Source organism: Panthera tigris, chromosome F3 (genome assembly GCF_018350195.1).
Source record: "Panthera tigris isolate Pti1 chromosome F3, P.tigris_Pti1_mat1.1, whole genome shotgun sequence".
In the NCBI taxonomy this organism is placed as follows: domain Eukaryota; kingdom Metazoa; phylum Chordata; class Mammalia; order Carnivora; family Felidae; genus Panthera; species Panthera tigris.
In genome coordinates this window covers 67,951,742-67,972,455 of record NC_056678.1, presented here as the reverse complement: position 1 = coordinate 67,972,455, position 20,714 = coordinate 67,951,742, and the positions used below count along the sequence as shown (strand labels likewise).

Here is a 20,714-nt window from a genome sequence, read left to right as displayed (position 1 = left end):
CCCGTGCCTTGAGCTCTGCCCCCTCCCAGCCCCATTGAGGGGGGCTTTCTTTGTGCTTTTTTGGAGGCCCCCACACGACACTCTGTGTTCAGTAACCTCGGATGAAAGTTATCCCAACCGACAAGGAAACTGAAACCGAGAGAGGTGAAGTAAGCTGCCCAAGGTCATCCAGCTAAGAAGCCGTTTTCCACAAGGGAGAGTAAAAGACGTTCAGGAAAACAGACTCCTTGGAGAGCAGCAGAGGGCAGGGGGTCTGTGCAGACCTATTCGCACCCCAGCACAGCCACTTATGGACACGAGGCCCTGGCGACAGCCTCGCCGCGAATGTCCGTTTCTGCCTCTGTGAAATGAAACGAGAGCAGTCTCTTGGGGGGACTGCCACGGGGCTCACCGAGAGAATGACCAGGTACGTGCCTCTAGGAGCCACGTGCACTTTGTCACCAGTACTGCTAAAGTGGGGGCTCGCTTCTGGATCTTCATACCAACAGAAAGGAAGAAGACAAGACCCGAGAGAAATAGCTCCGAGCAAGAGAGAAGAGGGGGAAACCTCCTCCTGATGGGGCGGCTGGGGGGGTGCTCTCCAGCATCCGCGCTCCTCCCGCCAGGGGCTCCGCGGCCTGACCTCGGGCTCCTGCAGCACGCATGGCACACTCGGCCAGAGAAATGCTCACGACACTCAAGGCCTGATTCACGACCGACAGATCACGCCCAACAACCCAGGTACCTTATCGTGATTTTGGACCCCGATCTCTTTTCTCCTTTTGCTCTTTGAGGCCGTGGGCATCTTGGGGGGCTCCTCCTCCTCTTCCACATCAGGCAGGGCCACTTCTTCAAAGCCGTCAAACTGGGGGACGAGTGGGTGCTGCTCAACGCAGACCCTGGGCAGGCACCCCGCGCTCCCACGGCCATCCCGCTTCCCAAAGCCCCGCAGCCCCTGGCCCCGCACCTCGTACTCCTTCTCCTCTGTCCAGTTGATCTCTTCAAAGTCGCCCAGCCGGCTGGCCGCTGGGCGCAGGTGATCAAAGAAGACGGAGAACTCATCTTGCAGGTGGTCGTGGCCCTTGAGGAGCTGCCACATCTGTGTCTTGAGCTGAGAGGGTGTCAAGGGGCAGACACGTCCCCCGGGCTTCTCCAGGTGGCCATCCCACACCAGACCCACATACTCCCAAGGCCCACTTCCCTGGTGCCCTGAGGGACACACAGAAGCCTCTCTTTGAAGGCTAAGGGTTCTTCACTGCCCCCTCCCTGCTCGCGAGCCTGCGCTGGAAGGGTGCTAACAGTACGTGCGACCCCCAATGACGACACGAACGATACGTGTGACCCCCAGCTCAGGCAGCATCACCTGCTCCCTGCACCTCCCTCCCAGGGCACTGAGGGCACCTTGAGGCAGTCAGGCTCAGGTTTCAAGGGACAAGCCCCCCCGATTCCAGGACCTTAGGCTTTAGAAAAGCCTACAAAGTCCTCCCCTTCTACGCCCCTCCAGACGTCCACGGTCCCGGCAGCCAGAGAACACGGCCCGGTCAGGGGACGGTGGGAGGCGCAGGTGCGCAGGGGGAGGAAGCAGGACGGGCAAGGTACCTCGCTGATCTCCTGGGGCAGGCAGTCCGCGCAGCTCTGCAGGACCTTGATGATCTTCTGGTGGTGCGAGGGGTTCTCTGCAAAGCAGATCTCCAGCTGCCGGAGAAACTTGCGGCTCTTCTCAAAAGCCTGCTGCTCCTCAAACTACCACAGGGGAAAGAAGGCGAGAGAGTCCCCTGCGCGGCTGAGCAAGACCAGAGTGCTCTGAGCAGAAGACAGGAAATGCGGGCCGGGGACTGAGGTTGACGGGGCTCCTTTACAACCGCGAGGTGGACTTTAAGACCTGGAGTCCAGGGCGCCCGGGTGGCTCCGTGGGTTGAGCGTCTGACTTCAGCTCATGATCTCACGGTTGGTGAGTTCGAGCCCCATATCGGGCTTGTGATGACAGCATGGAACCTGCTTCGGATCCTGTATTACCCCTCCCCGCCCCACCCCCCACTGCCACCTCTCTCTGCCCCTCCCCTGCTCATTCTCTCTCAAAAATAAACATTAAAAAAAAAAAAAGAATATGCTAAAAGAGCCAGGCGTCCACCGGAGGGTTGCAATGTCAGCCAGCCCACGACACCGGGGACGTGAACAGACCCAAGAGAAGCGCACGTTGGGGTGCTGGGGTTTCACGGACCGTGAAGTCACACACTCAAGGCCCTGTGGCACCACACGGTTTACAAAGACTCTGCACACGAGTGCTCGTCTAAGCCTCATAACCACAGGGGAAGAGCGGATGGCAGGGTGTGCAATCGCCCCGTTCCCGGGGCAGCTGGGTGGCTGTCGGTTGAGCAGCCGACTTCAGCCCGGGTCACGATCTCACGGTTCGTGAGTTCGAGCCCCACATAGGGCTGGCTCTCTGCTGTCGACACAGAGCCTGCCTTGGATCCTCTCTCCCTCTCTCTGCCCCTCCCCCACTTGTTCTCGGTCTCTCCCTCTCTCAAAAGAATAGACTTAAAAACCAAAAATCACCCCGCTCCCGTGTGACCGCCTCAAGACCATCAGAACCATCTCGCTGCACCACTCATTCCGGCGTCTCTCAACCATGACAAGACATCCAGAACTACCGGGCTATGCCCTCATGTTTACACATTTCTCTCCCAAACTTCAGATGTCACCTTACGTGCCGGCCATCCCACACCACCGTGCACGTGACACAACTGTCGTCCCCTGCCCCGTTCCACCCACAGCCCTCACTCCTCCCTCCCGACGTGTTCTTCTGTGAGGCCTTGTCACCGGGAAGCGCTATGCACATTTCCTGTTTCTGTCGGCTTTCTGATCCTCAAATCTACTTACTATATACATTTCACCGTTTATCACCTGACTCTCCCAGGAGAGTGGAAGCTCCACGTGGGCAAGGATGTCACCCTTTTGTAATGGCTGTACTCTCAGCACCTAGAGCTCTGCCCAACACGTACTAGGCACTCAGGTAAGTGTTTGTTGAACGAACGCCTGTTTTACAACAGTGAGGCGCAGAGGGCACGTGATTTACCTGAGGCCCGTGAGGGCAAGCAAAGGTACGACCCCACATGGCACACATAAAGAAACGGGGAGACGAGGGGCCGGGAAGATCACCTCTTGAAAGGAAGAGGGCTCTGTGGGCCATGCCAGGGTCATCTGACCGGGGGACGGGCACAATGTCCGTGAACCTCGCTCGGCCCCACTGTCACCGGACCCACCAACCCCATCCACTTACTAATCCACAGGCCAGAGCCTGCTCGGGCAACAGGAAAGCAGCAAAGTCCTTGAGCAGCTGAGGCCAGTCCTGGAGCAGGATCTGCAGGCTTCTGTAGAGATCCACAGCGGTCTGCCGCTGAGGACCTGACTCGAACTCATAGATAACCTGAAGGAAGTCCTCGTACTTGCCAGGGGCGTGCCGCAGGGCTTCTCGCACCTGCGCAGGAGACGTGCCACCATCAGTGCTCTGTCCGCGGGCCCCAACACGAAACAGCAGCACGGACCGAGGAGCAGGGGCCCCGCTAGAGAGCTCCGAGACCCGCCCTGCACAGGCCGCTCCTGACAGATCCCCAGATCTGTTCGTGGCGGACACCGCGCCGAGCGAGGCACAGCTCTCTTCCGGTGGCGGGTGTCCACAAACCACAGCCCTGCCCACGAGACCAGCAAGTTTCTCTAGCTCACAGTCCTACCCTGTCCCGGACTTCAGCTCCCCGCTGAAATAGAGAAGGAGCGCCCTGTGCACAGCATCCACTGAGGGTAAATAATACAGGAGTCAGGAAGGTGAGGCAGGACTGTCACTGCGAGCACACCCCCTTGCTGGGGGGGGCGGGGGGGGGGACCAAGAGAATGAGACTGTGGCACAAGACAGGAACAGGCTGGCTCATGTCTCTGGAGACCAAGGTGCTTCCCTGAGGTCCACCCTCGGGCCGATGCACAATAGGTCTTTCTTCTCAAGCTGAGAGCCCGGGAAAGGCCCTTATTAGCCAACCCGTGAAGTCCCCCTCACGATGATGGTGGGATCACCTTTCCCAGCTTTCTGAACAACAGAGGGTGATGCTCAGGGACTACGACAAGCCACGTATCACTGAGCCCTGTGCCTCGTGGCCCCTCATACAGATCCCTGGAAGAAGCAGCCGAGCTCGAAGGGACGGTAACAGGAAGCGGCATCTGCCTACCCTGGTCAGGTAAGCCTGGGCGAAGGCCAAGTCCTTCTGCTCCCTGAGTGGGTCCCGCTCCAGGATGTCCTCATCGTACAGCAGCAGGAGCTTGGAGGTGTCCTTGCTGGCCCGGGCCCGGCCTCCCCGCCGGCCGCGAGCCCGCTGGCTGCTCCGGCCCTTCCCGGCAGCCCTGCCACCCTCTCCTGGAGAAGACACCAAGCCCACGGTTGCTCTGACCCCACCGCGCCACCCTTCCGCCCCGGCTCCTCAGGAGACCCCACCCCCTGCTCCGGGTCTGGGAGGGCCTCGGAAGAAGAGCTGGTGGGAAAGTGGCGGGAAGGCAAGACTGGCAGGTGAGCCCTGTGCGGGCTGCACAGCCGTGCTCTCTGGGACGCTCAGGGCACCTCCGCTACTCCACTGAGAAAGGGAGTCCTGAGAGCGAGCACAGTCCTACGCTGGGCTCTCGGAGGACTACATGTTGCTGAGGAACGGCAGTGTCTTCTGAAATAAACGTAGCTCTCAGCCTCACACATGACAGACGGATTGAGCACCACCGAAAACCCGGGATGAACCCGGTAACAAATCTAACAGCTGGTACAAACCAGCACAGGCACCGACCGGGCAAATGTGTCTGGGGAGGGCGGAGGGCAGGGGAGGTCCAGAGGATTTCCTCGGAAAACTCACACCTGGTTTCTAGACTGTTCTGCACACCCGGTAGAAAGGAGGCCAGCTGGGCCCCGCACACGCCCGCACGCACACTCACCTGGCGGGGCGCTGCCGGCCTCCGCCTCCGGAGCTGTCCTGGGCGAGGCAAAGGTGGCCGGCGGCTTCTCAGCAGGGTCTCCGGCGGCCTCATCTGTCATCTCATCCTCCTTCTGCAGGCTTTCCATCCCTTCTGCCTCTTCCTCCTCCTCCTCCTCAGGCTCAGAGTTCTCTTCCTGGGAGTTCTCCTCCTCGGACTCGCCCTCCTGGCCCGCGCGCCTCTCAGAAGCCAGCCAGGTCAGCTTCTCCATCGTCTCCTGCGACCCCCCCAAGAGCATCCCCAGGGCTGGCGTCGGTTCGCCAGGAGCCACCGGCACAAGCCCCCAGCACAGCCTCCGGGGTCCAACGTGGAGTCGGCACCCGGGGAGAGCTATGCTTGCAGCCTGGTGGCAAGGGACAGTGGGAAGAAGATGCGTTTTGAGAGGCGGCCCTCTACCCTGAATACGGCTCTCCTTTGCCAGGGTCCACACTCAGGACCTACACAAGTAGGCGTTCAAACCGCGCACAGGTGATTCGATCTAACAGTTAAGGGACCCTGTGCCAAGCGAAACACGTAAGTACAAGTTCACCCTTTTCCTCCCCTCGCCTCCACCCCCACAGCGTGTCTTGCAACGTTTTTAAGAGTCAAACTGAAGGCAGGACTATCTAGAGGCAGCAAGCAAGCAGGTGGCCTATCCGTAAATCAGGCAAATGGCTGAGACCACAGAACACGTGAGATCCCTGGCTCTCACCTGGAGCTCGGGGACAGACAGCACAGACTCCTCCGAGGCCGATGACATCTCGTCCTCCTCATCTTGGGTGAGGTCGTCAAAGTCCTCCTCCTCCTCCTCCTCCGGCCCGTCCTTTTCCGCCCCAGCTTCCGGCCCAGCCGGGGTCCCGGCCGCTTGGTGATCAGCGCTAACGAAGCCCTCAGACTTCCCGGGGGGGCTGCTGCGCGCCACGTCGGGGTCGGCACAGGAGGAAGCGGTCCTCGGAGAGCCTTTGCTCACGGCTCCCGAGTGTCCCTCGTCCCGAGGCTCCCGAGAGGCTGAAGAGGTTCTCGCTGGCTGACTTCCCTCCTCCTCCTCCTGCTGTAAGACGGGCGGCCTCCTTGGCTCCTCCCCTGGGAAGCCAGCGTCCAATCCCACAGAACACCCTGCCCTGCTGTCCTCACAGGCGTCCTCCCCGGCGTCTTTGGGCTCCATCTTGACGACGTCCTCCAAGTCCCCGGGGGGTGTGCTCAGAGACTCTCGGGAGCCCAGGGGCGGCTCCAGACCTTGCCCCCCGTCCTCTGCTTTCACAAGAGTCCAGCCACAGGCGCTGTTCTCCGACAGCTCTTCCTGGCACACACGGTCTGCTGCTGGTGGCCCTGGGCTGTGCTCCTCTTTGGGGAAGACAGAGGCACAGAGAGGAGACAGTTCCTGGGGTTCTAATTTGGGTTCTAGGCCTTGAAAGGCATTTTTCCCTTCAGCCAAAGGACAACTGATGTCCACACTCACTGGGGCCTTATCTTCAGGGGCGGGCGGGACAGGAAGACTCACAGAGTTGCCAGAGACAATCAGGGGTGGGAGAGAGGAGGCCACAAGGGGCTGACTCAGTGGGCAGGGGAAGGAAGTGGGGTTCACCAGGAGGGTGGTGATGGGAATGGCCTGTGGACTCTGGGCCACAGCCGCACTGACAGGCTGGATCACGTTGCAGCCACTGCCAAGGCTCACCACCTTGACCGTGGCAGCAGGCACAGTGAAGATAACAGGTACGGGGTGGATGAGGGAGGCTGGCTCCAGACACAGAGAGGCCTTGGCCCCCTTTCTCTTTGAGGCTCTCGGCCTCGCACACGGCTTTCGAAACTTAGACGGCGCAAGCGAGGGCAGCATCACCTTGGGCACAGGGGCAGAGGGGAGCGCAGTCTGGGGCTCAGACAGGGGGAAGCCGGTCCTGGCCTCAGGGGTCGTGGAAGGCAGTGCCGTCGGAGACTCAAAACTGTCCCCGCCAGGGGCCCCCGGCGGAGGGACACCTGGCACCGTCTGCACGACAGCAGCTGGCTGGATCACGTGAGGAATTCGGACCACCATTTTGCTTGGAGGGGCTTCTGGCGGAGTGGACCTCGCCGGTGTTTTCCCGGGCGTGGAGCCAGGCTGGAGAGAGGGGCTGGGTCTGATTAGGAGGGGCTTCAGGACTGACGGCCGCTTCTGTCTCCAGGCCTTCCTGGAAAAACAGTTGGCAACTGGCTTCAGTTTCAGGACCACACCCTTGGGCAACAGCAGTGGGTACGGAGTTTCACTCCCCAGTTCCGAGCTGCCTGTCCCCAGGCCTGGCTCTGAGCTGACCTCAGCGGCTCCCGTCACACCTCCTACCCCTCTGGCGCCGTCAGCCCTGCGCCACAGCTCCTCCTGGATGGACGGCAGGCTGGCCTATTGAGAACAAGAACACACGGATCCAGCACATGTCAGACTCTGGCAAAAAGAACAGGGCTTCCTGGATTTGAGGGGCCTTTCCCGGACAGTCTCAAGAAATCTTTCTAAGGTTTCTCCTGCAGGACACAAAATTTCTACAAAGACTACATTCAATCACAGCCTCTAGAAATGCATTTGACCCACCACTTATCGAAGGCTGTGGAGCCACCTGGGGGAAGGACAAGAAGCAGGAGAGGAAGGGTGCATGAGGAGGAGTGCCTGGGCCCCAGTCCTGCAACTCCAGCTCCGAAGGCATAAAGTGGCCCTTGACATCTCTGGCAGGGTGTGGCGTCCCCCGGCCGCATGCACACTCGGGGAGCAAGGCTGCACCTTTAACCAGAATGGAAGCCGGTGCTCCTCCCTCTCTACAGGCGGCCTCCACTGATGCGGCTGGAGCTCTTCACAGCACTTCACCAGGATGGGCAGCTGTTTGGTCTTCTTATAAAACTGAGCAAGAAGGAATGAAACATGAGTTACATTCTGTCCAGAAACACTGCCCTGTCAGGCTGGGGAGAGGAGTGTGCTCTAACATACACACACACATACACACACACACAGCACATGTTAAATGCTTCTACACCTCAAATGACACTAATCTCCAATAAAGATTTTACAACACTCTGTGTCATCAGACAGGGACAAGTTTAGGTCACAGAGAAAAGGAAGCAGATGGTCAGAGCGCTCATACTTAAAACCTGCTCCTACTCAGCTGTCATGACAGTGCCTGAGCCCTCATCCGGGAGACACGGACGCTTCCTATTAAGGAAATAACGGTGCAAGGGACAACAGAAAGGAGGGAAAGAAGAAGAAAAGAGAGACGGAGACAGTTTTAAGAGTAAATTTACAGGGAAAGTGAAATCACGGTGACAGTAAGCGTCCATTCAAGCAACATCTGTGCTACAGGCTGAGGGTACAAATAAGAGAAGACATTCCTGCCCCCCAGGGGCTTACAGACTAGTAGGAGACAGTCAAAGAGGTCAACAATGACATCCTCTGTGAAAGAGTACAAAAATGCACAAAACAATGACACGTATCTGACATTTGAACAATAAGGACATTTCTGCAGCAGATGCAGCTACAGATGAATCTTGAAGACACAGAGTTTGCTGAGCGAAGGGGCGGGGCGGGGTGGGGAACGGGCAGAGCAGACTTCTGGTTCCAAACCTTGAATGCATGTAAGGAACCACAGAGACTGGTCTGGCTGCAACACAGGAACGTGGAGAGACTTTCAGAGACAAGTCAGAGGTAAGACAGGGCGGGCCTTCTGTGCCACACCAGGCGGTCTGACTCGTGTCCAGAAAGGTTATCTGGAGGTGGCTATGGCAGCAACGTGAGGGACAGAATAAATGGAACCAGAAACCGTGGGTAGAAACTAGCGTGTTCTTCATGGTGTCGCCAAGACCGGCACTAAGCCAATGAGCAGCAGGGTAGGAAGCAGGTTAAGACAACAGAGGACTTGGTGACAGACCAGCAGGCAGAAGTGATCACGCTGCAGGGGTCAAGGAGAACTCGCAGCAACGTGGGCTGAGACAACAACCAGAAGGAGCAGATCACAGCAGGGGCGAGTGGTGTGGCGGGGGGAGGGGGGGTCTGCTGGTGGGGGAGGTTGGTGGCAACACCTGGAAGGTGCAAAGGGACACGATTCAGACTGAGAAGTCAGCAAGGAAACCGAAAGAAGACTTCCTGGCAACAGTTGGAGACGCGACGCAGACACTTGGGAGAAAAGTCCAGACCGAAGACACAGACCCGAGGACCGTGAGGAGACAGATCGCGCCAACACGCACGAATGTGGAAGGGCCCACACGCTGCAAGGCCCCTGTGGAACACGGACACTTGAGCGGGGCAGGCAGACTTGGGGAAGCGGCCGCAGTGAGAGCAAGAGGGGGTTGCAGAAGTGAGCCAGCTGCAGGGTCGGCGGGACAGCCACCCAGAGGAGAGCCAGAGAGCAGCCCCCAGATCACTAACGGGAACACAGCCCCCGGATCTTTAGCAGGGAATGCACTGAGGTTTTGCAGGGAAGACGTCCACACTTGCAGTGGTTACACAGTAAAGGAGAAACTTACTGTTAAAACAGATTAAACACATCCATTTAGCTTTGTTCTTTTTTTTTTTAAATGTTGATTTATTTTTGAGACAGAGGGACACAGAGTATGAGTGGAGGAGGGGAAGAAAGAGAGGGAGACACAGAACCTGAAGCAGGCTCTAGGCTCTGAGCTCTGGGCTCTGAGCTGTCAGCACAGAGCCCGACCCAGGGCTGGAACCCACAAGCTGTGAGATCATGACCTGAGCCGAAGTCGGCCGCTTAACCGACTGAGCCACCCAGGCACCCCAGCTTTGTTCCTTCTTAAAACCCCATGAAATGGGGCGCCTGGGTGGCTCAGTTGGTTAAGCGGCCGACTTCAGCTCAGGTCACGATCTCGCGGTCTGTGAGTTCGAGCCCCGCGTCGGGCTCTGGGCTGATGGCTCAGAGCCTGGAGCCTGCTTCCGATTCTGTGTCTCCCTCTCTCTCTGCCCCTCCCCCGTTCATGCTCTGTCTCTCTCTGTCTCAAAAATAAATAAATAAATAAATAAATAAATAAATAAATAAATAAATAAATAAACCCATGAAAACAGAAGGGAGCTGTGGTGAGGTGAAAGCCTATATGGAGAGCAGATGGAAGAAAAGGTAAAAGCAACACAGTCTTCAAAGCTAATGAGCGGATGGATGAGTAGAGACACAGGGAAAGGAAGAGCCAGATCCCACACAGAAAGAAGTTTTAAGGACCAGCTAGACAGATGTTGGAGAAAAACACATAGAAGTGGGGGTAAAGCTGGAAGCAGAACCGGGTGACGAAGAGGACAGGTGCCGCCCAAATCCCACCCCATTCGGTGTAGCCAGACGGCGGCCTCCCCCCGGCCCAACAGCAGCGGCTGGACTGAGGCTGCCGGAGACAGGTCCAGCCTCCGTCCTGTCCTGCTTCCCACGCACCCTCTGCCATCCACCATTAAAAACTATTCAATGAACAAAAAAAAGCTATCGGAAATTAAAAATATTAACAGGAAAAGCAAAGAGAAAGAAAAAGTCACAAGAAAAAGAAAAAGCTGAAGTAACATGCCAGAAAGGCCAACAGAAGATCGAGTGTTGGAAAAAGAGAAGACAGCAGGAGACCACCGCGGGGAGGCCGGGCACCTGACACGGACAGGCCCATGGTGGGGGCCGCCCAGTCCTCGCAGAGCTAATGACACCAGACCCATACTAGGCATTCATATTACCATGAAATTCCAAAACAATGGAGAAAAGGAAAAAGCCTACATGCTGTAGGGGGACAGGAAGCGCAGGTGTCACACAGGTTCAAGAGGCAAAATGGCATCAAATCTCTAAAGAGGCGGAAGTAGCGACTAGAAGAAAATGGAGCGAGGTCCTTCGAAGAGCCGACGCTTAATCAACTAAGCCACCCAGGCACCCCAGCCCTTAAACTTCCCAAGAACAAGTATCTTCAACTTTGGGGCACCTGGTGGCTCAGCCGGTTAAGCGTCTGGCTCTTGATTTCGACTCCGGTCACGACCTCACGGTTCATGAGATGAAGCCCCGCGTCGGGCACTGCACCGGGTGTGGAGCCTGCTTGGGATTCTCTCCCTCTGCTCTTCCCTGCTCGTGCACTCGCACTCCCTCTCTCAAAATTAAATACATACATAAATAATACATGATTTCCAACCTCAAATTCCAGACTTACTAAAGGTGGTGAGTAGAAAAGGGATATATTTTTCAACGTGTTATTTTAAACAATTAGAGACGCATAAGAGACGCATAAAAAGTTGCAAGACTAGAAAGGTCTTACGTAGCTTTCCCCCAGGTTCTCCCGATGGCCAGACCTTATGTCACACATGTGACATAAGGTTAAACACACAAACCAAGTATACAGCACAGCAGCTAAACCAGGCACGGCCTCTGGTCCAATCCGCGGAGCGTGAATACCGTGAATACGGACAGTCTAAACGGAAACACCTGTTTCTCTGGCATTCTTCCCCAGATTGCTACGAGGCTGTGCTCCACTAAAACAGGGTGAATAAAGCAGACGAAACAGATGTGGGTTCGGGGACTAGGAGGATGCACACAGGTAAGAGGCACAAGGAAGCCCCAGGATGATGGGGAGGGCAAGGCCAAGAAGCCACTGTGCAACAAGGCGAGAGAGCAGCCTGTCCAGAGGGAACAGCCTCAGAGGAGTCAGGGACGGAACATCCACACTGTGAACACACTCAGAGGAGATCTGGAACACGGAGGTAAACTCCAGTGCCGACCGGCGAGCACACACCCTCGAGAGCGAGCTCTACCCACTCCCCCAAACGCAACTACGACCCCACAAAACACTACATGCCCGCAGGAAAAGCCAAGCAACCAGGCTGGACCACACCGCTCAGCTGTGAGGAGCGTTCACAACGCGCTACCACGTTTTAACGTGAGCCCCGAACACGATCCAGCCCACTGTGGTCTCGTGGGAAAGACAGACAACAGGAGATGCCACGTGGTGACAAGGGGCTGTGGCCCGGGGAGGAGGGGAGGGCTGAGTCTCCGCCGCCCTGGCCGTGCTTGAGTTAAGTGACGCCTCAGGGCAAAACGTCAAGCGGTGGCAACGACCCGCGAGCCACCAGGACACGGAGGCAGACACGCCACCCCTCAAAACCGCAGCAGGAAGCGGAGAGAGAAATACCGGTTTTCATGATCAGCCTCACAGAGCTACCCGACTCTTCAAAGCTCTTATGTACCTTTCACGAAGTATGTACTTTTAACTTTGACAGAGCCAAGGACAAGGATACGGTGGAATGTCGTTCACCCTTTCAAGAAGGCTGGAGGCAAAGAAGACAGGCGGCTAGAGGGAAGCGTGAGGTCAAGAAATATTTTAAGATTTGGGATGCTTTTATTTTTAGGAGAAATGCCCGTAAGAGGAGGACGAGGGACTTCGAGGGGAGGAAGGGCTGCCCGGGAGCCCCCAACTGGGGCGGGAGGAGCCAGGCACTCACTTTGATGATGTTGTCGGGCGCGCGGTTCATGTTGAGGTTCTTGATCCGCACGGTCAGCTGGTGGGCGGTCTTGCAGGTGAGGAGGTACTTGCTCATCAGCAGCTTCGGAAACTTGGTCCCTTCAAAGTGCTTTAGCCCTAAAGCCAACAAACTGAGAGAGGGGCAGTGCTGACCAGCTGGGCAGTTCTCCCCAGAGAACTCCGCGGGGTACGACCCACCGTTCCCACACCTCATCCTTGTGCGAGTCGACACAGAGTGGCCGGCCTTTCCCGAGGGCTGGTAGGTTCTAAGACCTGCTCAGTTCAAAGGAAGGCAAAGGAAGGAGAATGGGGCTCAGGGAACAAATATGAGATGAACAACGGGCGCTGTGTGACATTAAACTCAGCACCAACCGCCTCCCCACACGACCCACTCAACTGTGGCACCTGTACGCCACAGGTCGCTACGGCAGCGGGCGGCACAAATCAAGAGCCGTGGAAGTGTTCATGACCTTCGTCAAATAACCTCACGCTTGGCAATTTACCCAAAGGGGTAAACTCAAAATACTTTCAAAAGCTCTATGCACACAGATCCTTGGGGAAGCCTCGCTACAACAGCAAAACAAGACAGGAGAAAAAATAAAAGTGGCAAATAAAAGGGCTATCATAAGGCCATTAAATATCACTTTAAAAGACAACACACAGAAACAAAAGTAAAGACAATGTGACAGTACAGAAGAACAATTTCAAGGCGTTAGGTAAAAACAAAACAAAATTATACTTAAATTGCCAATAAAGATTATATGGAAAATGCAAAAAGAAAAATCACTGGAGGCACCTGCTGGCTAGGTGGATAGAGCATGTGACTCTCAATCTCAGGGCTGTGAGTTCAAGCCCTACAGCAGGAGTAGAATTTACAAAAAAAAAAAAAAAAAAACCCCACAAAGGAAAGAAAGAAAGAAAAATCATTGTCTTAGGGTGCTTAGAATAACAGATAAAAATTTTTTGCCATTGGGGCGCCTGGGTGGCTCCATCGGTTAAGCGTCCCACTTTAGTTCAAGTCATGATCTCCGGTTCATGAGTTCGAGCCCCGCATCGGGCTCTGTGCTGACAGCTCGGAGCCTGGAGCCTGGAGCCTGCTTCAGATTCTGTGTCTCCCTCTCTCCCGGCCCCTCCCCTGCTCACGTTCTATCTGTCTCTCTCAAAAATAGACACTTTAAAAAAATTTTTTTAAAATTTTTTTTCCTTTGAAAAATTTCTTCTACCAGTACTGTGAGACTGGTTTTTACAATAACTCAAAAACAAAACACAAGTTGAAAATGTTTCAAAACTGCACATTGTTCCCCAAAAAGAGCAGTCCCCCTGGCATTGCTGCTGCGGACACAGCACAGCAGTGGGCCCGGCGAGACCGCTTTGCTTCTGGCCTTGTGTGCCCATGTCTGATGACACACGCCCTGTCTCCCCTGAGCACAAGAGAAACAGCTAGTTCTCCTCGGGTCACCCTGTGCATCTGTTCCCCCGCAGTAAACTCTTACTTGTCCTCGGCCTTCGTGAAGAAAATCTTATCCTGGGGATTCTTTGCCTTCAGAGAACACACTGGAAGTAGCTCTGGATACATGAACACCTTGCTCGTGGCCAGGATCCAAGCCACTTGCTTTGGCAAACAGGGAAATTCATCTGCTGTGAGAAAACAAAATCCTGTGGTAAATGAAATTCTAGAACAAAAGAGGGCTTCACAAAAGCTTCCGAATGCATTCTCGCATTTATCTAGAGCCATCCCTCCCTAGGGAAGCCTGCCCTCCCGCCCTCCCTCGCCCAAGGTTTCAGCCATCGTCCTCGGCCTGACACATGCCTGCCGGGAGTCCCCCGTGAGCTCCTGCCAGCCAGTCCTCTCACCCTTCCCGTGTGGGACCCCTAACCCCTAAGTAACAGGGACACTCACAACACTGATGACCGAGAACACCCGGCTCACTGTGTGCTCAAAGTCGCTACCTCCTCTCCCCCTTTAGATCCTTGGAAGATCAGTGACCTTCAACAATGCTTGCTTTCTTCCAGGGTAAGATGTGAACTTCTTCAATCTCCCTCACAAACCTGGTATTCCAAATTTTATTTGATTTGATTCTTACTTAACTTTCATGAAGTCCTCCCAGAGTCCTCCTGGGGTTGGGAACGAAAGCCATAGGAGGAGTGAGACACCTCCGTCTCACTCAGTTCTGTCCTGCTGCCTCAGCCTCTCAACTCCAGGCCTGTCTGCCTCTCCAGAGAGAGGAAACACGACTGAATTCGTGGTTCTCCCTCCACAGATGTTTTCATCTCCCCGGAAGAAACCACGGGACCCCACAGGCGGCATTTATCACCACGGTGTGCAAGTTTTCATTACCAACACAGGGCTAAGAAACTAGTTTGAGATCCCTGTGTGTGACACAGTGTACTTAAACTCAATTATATTCAACTTCACTGCAAAAGTCAGGGATTTAAAAAGAAAATCCGAAGACCAACACACCCGGAGCAAACCACAACTAATCTTCTAGACCAGGAAACAAATCAGAAGCAATCATTTCACTCAAGGGAACAGCACGCATTTTCTCACAAACTACTGAGCAATGCAAGGTAGAAAGCAACCAGCACCATCTTCAGAATATCGAACGAGGCAAATGTTCAACACGTCTGATTTGTGCCTAATCCCCAAATCAACATTTCATTCAAAATGGAGACACCACTGCAACCATGAAAGAAAAAAAGTTTCCTAATGAAAAAGAGAGTAAAACCCTAACCACAAACCAACTTAAGCACTTGACTTTCATCTTTGCCAGACCCCAGGCTGTCCCGACCTCGCGCGTGGTACTTCCCACCCTCACATCTATCTGGGACACTTCTCAGCACGGAACGCCCATCTCTGCCCCCTGCACCGTCCTGCCCACCGCCCCGGCCCTCACGGAAGCCCAAGCACTGTCACGTCCTTCCAGAACTTAGGCAGTGGGTATAAACGTCCCGTCTGCTAGGACGCCAGGTATGGGATGAGACTCCCACTTGTCAAGGCAAGTAAAGGCAGAAGTGAACAGATCTGTCCCGTACCAGTCTTCTTGACGGTTTTCCGAGGACTCCAGTCGACGCTGACATGTGTGCTGAAGGCTTCCACGAGCTGCACTGCCCCCGGCAGGTTACAGGGCTGGAACAAGGTCTGAAACCTCGGGTTGAACTGATGGCGGAGAGCGACGGAGCTCTGAGCAAAGGTTCCCAGCTCTTTCTGGGAAGACAGGGCACAAAGGAGACCTCAGTCCCAGACGACTAACACTAGTGGAGCCCCTGTCAGCCTCTGAGGGGAGACCTGCCCTCCAGCTAGAGGGTAAACACAGGTAAAAAATCAATCACTATAATTACTCCACCCAGAGCACTCTGTGGCTGAGCCCTCGGATATCCGGGGGGGGGGGGGGGGGGGCGCCGACACTCGTTCCACCGCTCAGCCTGCAGGATGCTCGGTCTGGCTCCCCGGCTAGAACTAAGGTTCTCAAGAGTGAGAACAATTACTTTTTAAACCTTTTTCTTTTGGTTTCTCTGAATAACACCTAGACAATCAAAATTAAAACCCTTTCCTCCAAAATGCTTAAAAATGTCAGAACCGAAATTAATCCTATACACGTAGCTATTGAGCCAGATGAACTGACAATGAATTCAGTAAAAAGAACAGAAGTATGGAAAACCTAAGAAGTGATGGTAAGTCTAAAGATGAGGAAGAAAGCCCAACAAAAAAGTCACAGAACAATCCTAAGAAAACTGGATGGCTCTCCGGTCTTTCTGGGGGTCAGAGCCTCATGCTCTCTTGGCAAACGCAGGAAGCCACAGGAGTAGCTGCCAACGTGTGCAGGAGACAAGAATAAACACAGACGGTGGCGGGTGAGCGTCTCTGCGAAGCGACCTCCCAGGCTAACCGACCCCCAAGTCTGTAGAGGGAAGGACACGTGGAGCCTTACGAGAAATATCCTGGTGGTGCTGGCCTCCGAAGTGAGGTTGGGGTTGGAGGAGGCGAGAAGGTGAATCTGCGTCAAGAGCTGCACGTGCTGAGGAGGGAAAGAAAACAACACAGCAACACGTTACGAGGTTGTCACTTCAGGGACCCGGAAGGCTTTCCCAAGATGTCTGCCACTTGACCACATGCTCTGCTTTCCGGAGACGAGGAGAATGGCACCTTCTCGTGGCGTGAGTCTCTCAGAGATGTTCCTCCAGCAAAAGGACAGAGCCGGAGGAATCTCAGCCTCAAACCAGAGGGACTGAAGTTAGAAAGAAGAAAGAACTCCTCCCGGCAAGTGAGGCTGTTCAGTTCAGAACGGATTAGGAGAGACAGAAACCTGTGATCCTAATGTCAAGGGTGGCCACATGCACGAGTGCTCTTGCCTGAGCCCCACGGGCACAAACACGGTGCCTTCCGAGGGCCCAAGCGATGAGAAGGCCGCGGCCCTCTGATTCCAAGGCACATCGAGCCACCGGCTCCGGAGATTCAGACCACCGCTTCGGTGGCGGGCCGCGGACGACCCGGCGCCGGCCTCGCCGAGGGGTCTTACCTGCTGCATCTGCTGCTGAAGCCGCCGCCTCTGCGCCGGGTCTAGAGTCAGCGTCTGGTGGACCTTCTCGTTCTGGGGCTTCGCCCTCTCGACCTCCTGCTGCTGTCTGCCCGAAGACTTCTTCACCTTCAGCTGTTCAAGCTGCTCCTTCACTGTGCGGTGCTGCTCATTTAGCAAGTTGGCCAGTGGTTCCTCAAACCTATCCCCGACAGGGAGGTGACCGCACGTGAACATTCCCTAGGTCCCCAGCACGTCCAAGTCCCCCCGACGACGGCGGGCTAAGAGTCTGCGTAACTTCCACCTTCTGCCGACTCCCACATCCCACATCAGCCAACAAACTCCCAGTCTATCCAAGTCTGTTAGCATAAGCTGTTAGCAAAAATTCAAATAAGATGGTCCCGAACTGCACTGCCCCCTCGTCCTTCCACGATTAGTCCTCTACATAATACACAAATGAAGGAGAAGTTAGACAAAAATCAAGGAACAGAGAAATGTCTGGATAACAAAGGAGTCCGGGAGCCAGCGGGAGGAGCCCCTCATCCTTGGGGCCTCCTGACATCCACAATTAACCTGGGACGTGTCCCTAACGGTGACACGGAATCTTCTCCAAACCCAGCATCTGTTCCCTCACTCACCCATGACCACACCCCAGGTCCGGCTTCCGCCCTCCTGCCGCTCCCATCCATCTAGGCTGCCCTGCCTTCCTTTCTGACCAAGACCTAGTGTGAAGGGATCCACTAAACCACAGGACAGCTGGGAAACACAGTGAGAAGCTGGTTCAAGTATCGCCCTGCCTGCCCGTGAGCACCTCCCCTTCTAGCCCAAATCCCTCCTCTCGGCTGCGGGACCGGCCCCCGCCTCCTGAGAGCGGCCATCCAGGGCTGAAGCACCCACATGCCTAGCTCCCAGGCTGGTTCTGAGGCAGAGCCCCCACACTCCAGGATTAAGGCAGGACCAGGGTTCTGTGCAGTCAGGACACAACCAGCTCCAGCAAGTATGAAATCTCTACGTGGCAACAAGAGTAACAACAGCTATATGATAACTTTTCTGTAGCCTCTGGAGATAAACACTATGTTTCCTTTCACAGTTTTTAGCAGGCACAGGCTAAAAACCTAAAGTCATGGCACAGCCCTGGGTACAATGTTTCCTGAGATCTGAAAACTCCATTGTCTGTGCTCCTGGCAGAACAACGGAGGAGCAGAAGCACGAGAAATGTGGATGAAGCACAAACAGCCCGCAGCTGGTTTTACAAAGTATTGCTCAGGTGGCTGACAAGGGGGACACCGACGGCTCACTTTCCCTGCGACCAAAGCATGTTCACAAATCAACTGCATTATGAACTCAGTAAGTGGGTCAAAGAAAAACTCTTAGAAATCTCGAAAATGTTTCCCCCCCAAAAAGTAAACAGGTGAGATGATACAGCGTTCCCTAACTCGATTGGGGGGGGGGGGGGGGAGGATCTTTAACAATGTAAACTTTTATCATATCACCACGTCGCACACTTTCAGTATCTTACAATTTTGTCAATTATAGCTGAATAAGAGGGCGCCCGGGTGGCTCATCAGAGGGTTGAGCGTCCAACTTTGGCTCAGGCCGTGATCTCATGGTTCATGAGTTCGAGCCCCACATCGGGCTCTCTGATGACAGCATGGAGCCCACTTCCCGACTCTCTGTCTCCCCTCTCTCTGTCCATCCCCCACTCACACTCTCTCAAAAAGAAACAGTAAAGAAAATTATACCTCAATAAAGGTTAAAAACAAAAAAGGGAGGGGGAGGCTATCCCGAGACTGTGTTGTAATTATATTATGGTATTTATTAAAATGGCGTGTATTTCGGGCTTTTATGGAACGGTCAGCAGACCTTGTTTCCTGTGCTAAATTGCCCGTTCCCTGAAGGCCTAGCTTTCCGATGGCTCCCAAGCTCTCCGATCAGGTCACGCTGCTAAGCTCACACACGGCACCACCCACGCACAGAGCACACCCTGACCGCCGGCCAGTCGCCTGACCACGCGTGCTGCTACGCGGAAAGAACGGACAACACACTACGGCCCAGATGGACCGTGCAGACCCGTCACACGTGGGGGTGGAGGGGCAGTGCGACTCCAAGCCCCGGGCGTGACTGCAGCTGGTTCGCGGGCTGCTCGCCTACCGCCGCAGCCACAGACCGTCACTAACGCTGACACAACGTCAACGGCCAATGAGGAGAACAAAAGGGACACAAGGCTAGTATGGCCGGGGGTGGTTTCTGTGGCTGGCCGCCGAGTCCTCGCACCGCTCCAGCACCACTCACCTGGAGAGGCTGCTACGGACGCCAGCTACTGTTTTCTCTCCCTTCCCAAACAGACGCAGCCTGGTCTGTGGCTGTGCTGCCCCATAGCAAGGAGACTGATTCACGGGAGACCCTCCTTCCATCAGTGACAGCGGGGAGTTAGCAACGGGAAACCGGGAACCCGAGCGTCTGAAAACACGCTTTTCTCCCCTCTGCGCCTCCACGTCTCTGGCTAGCCTACCGCAGGGCTTGAGGGGTGTTGAAGCTAGGCCGGGGCTCGGCCACGCGCTCCTCCTCCTCTGGGCCGTCATCCTCCACGTTGGACAGTCCCATCTCGTCCTGGAACTGCGGGCAGAGGGGATGGGCGTGTGCGTGTCACCCAGCGGCGGGAGGGGAGGGAGGACTGCAGGCAGGAGCTTCCTCACACGTCCTCACTTCAGAGCGCCCACGATCGTGCACACGGCTGACCGTTAGGTCAGGAACAAAGTGTCTCAATCGACCACTTGCAGTGGTGAAGACACAGCAGTATCTTTTAAGAGACGGGTTTATGAGAAAGGCTAACTATCTGTGCCCAGAATATCCCAAAACTAATCTGCAATCTTTAAGGATGATGAATGACAGTTGGGGAGGCCACCCAAAGTTTGCAGGGGGGATCTTACTAGGAAGAACCCATATACGGGTACTCAAAGTTTATTAGTTAGCGAAACTCTCCTCCCACCATACTCTCTCCCGAGGGCCCTGCACCGGCTTGGTCAAACCACCCTCCTGGACGGAGAGCCCCGGGACCAGAGGACAGAGCTCGCTGGTGAGTCCACATCCACCACCCCGAGTCCCCACTCAAGGACCATGTACTCACAGTTTCAAACAGCTCTTCCATGAGTTCATTCACTTCCTTCTCTGGAAAAAAGCCACACAGAGTTGTTGGCTCAAGTTAGTTTTGTTTTCCAATTAGAGGGAATTCCAAGAAGACAGTGTGTCTTGTTTTCAGCAAGACATTTGATAAAATCGTCATGGCTATCATTCATTCATTCATTCAAAAACGTGTCCTGAATACCAGCTATGCTCAGTCCCTGTTCCAGATGCTTGGGGACACATGACAGAACGAACGGACCCTTCGGAAAGTTCTGCTGGGAAGACATACAGGAACATAAGCTAGATGACCTTCCCGTAACATAAATCCAGTCCTGTCCTGGCCTACTGAGTGCAGTCAAGACAGAACCTAAACCATCAAGCAACTGCATCAATGACCCAGAAGACCCAAAAAACACACTTATCACATCTGTAAATCATATAAAGCTGGAAGGGACTGCTAGACCAACTGATGACAGACTTAAAACCCCATGTGTTGTCAAATTAATCGGGTGAAACTTAACAACTTTAAAGTCTTACATTTAGGATTCTTCGAAATCAGGGTGTTTTTTAATTTTTTTTAAATGTTTACTTATTTTTAAGAGACAGAGACAGAGCGCAAGCAGGGGAAGGGCAGAGAGAGAGGGAGACACAGAACCCAAAGCAGGCTCCAGACCCTGTGCTGACAGC

General features: G+C 54.9%; 1 protein-coding gene across 9 annotated transcripts in view; it reads right to left on the bottom strand.

Moving 5' to 3' along the window:
- GON4L (gon-4 like) overlaps positions 1-20,714 on the bottom strand; it is a 73,886-nt gene that overhangs the window by 3,963 nt on the left and 49,209 nt on the right. For 5 of the 9 annotated variants that reach the window (XM_042976296.1, XM_042976295.1, XM_042976298.1 and 2 more), the window contains exons 13-27: positions 20,032-20,072; positions 19,417-19,520; positions 16,908-17,106; positions 16,320-16,406; positions 15,424-15,595; positions 13,884-14,028; positions 12,371-12,521; positions 7,703-7,819; positions 5,672-7,330; positions 4,942-5,197; positions 4,197-4,381; positions 3,260-3,457; positions 1,579-1,722; positions 947-1,090; positions 725-844 (exon numbers count right to left, since the gene is read on the bottom strand). In XM_042976296.1, the coding sequence (XP_042832230.1) occupies positions 725-844; positions 947-1,090; positions 1,579-1,722; positions 3,260-3,457; positions 4,197-4,381; positions 4,942-5,197; positions 5,672-7,330; positions 7,703-7,819; positions 12,371-12,521; positions 13,884-14,028; positions 15,424-15,595; positions 16,320-16,406; positions 16,908-17,106; positions 19,417-19,520; positions 20,032-20,072 (3,722 nt within the window). The other 4 variants (XM_042976299.1, XM_042976301.1, XM_042976303.1 and 1 more) reach the window with 4 other exon arrangements.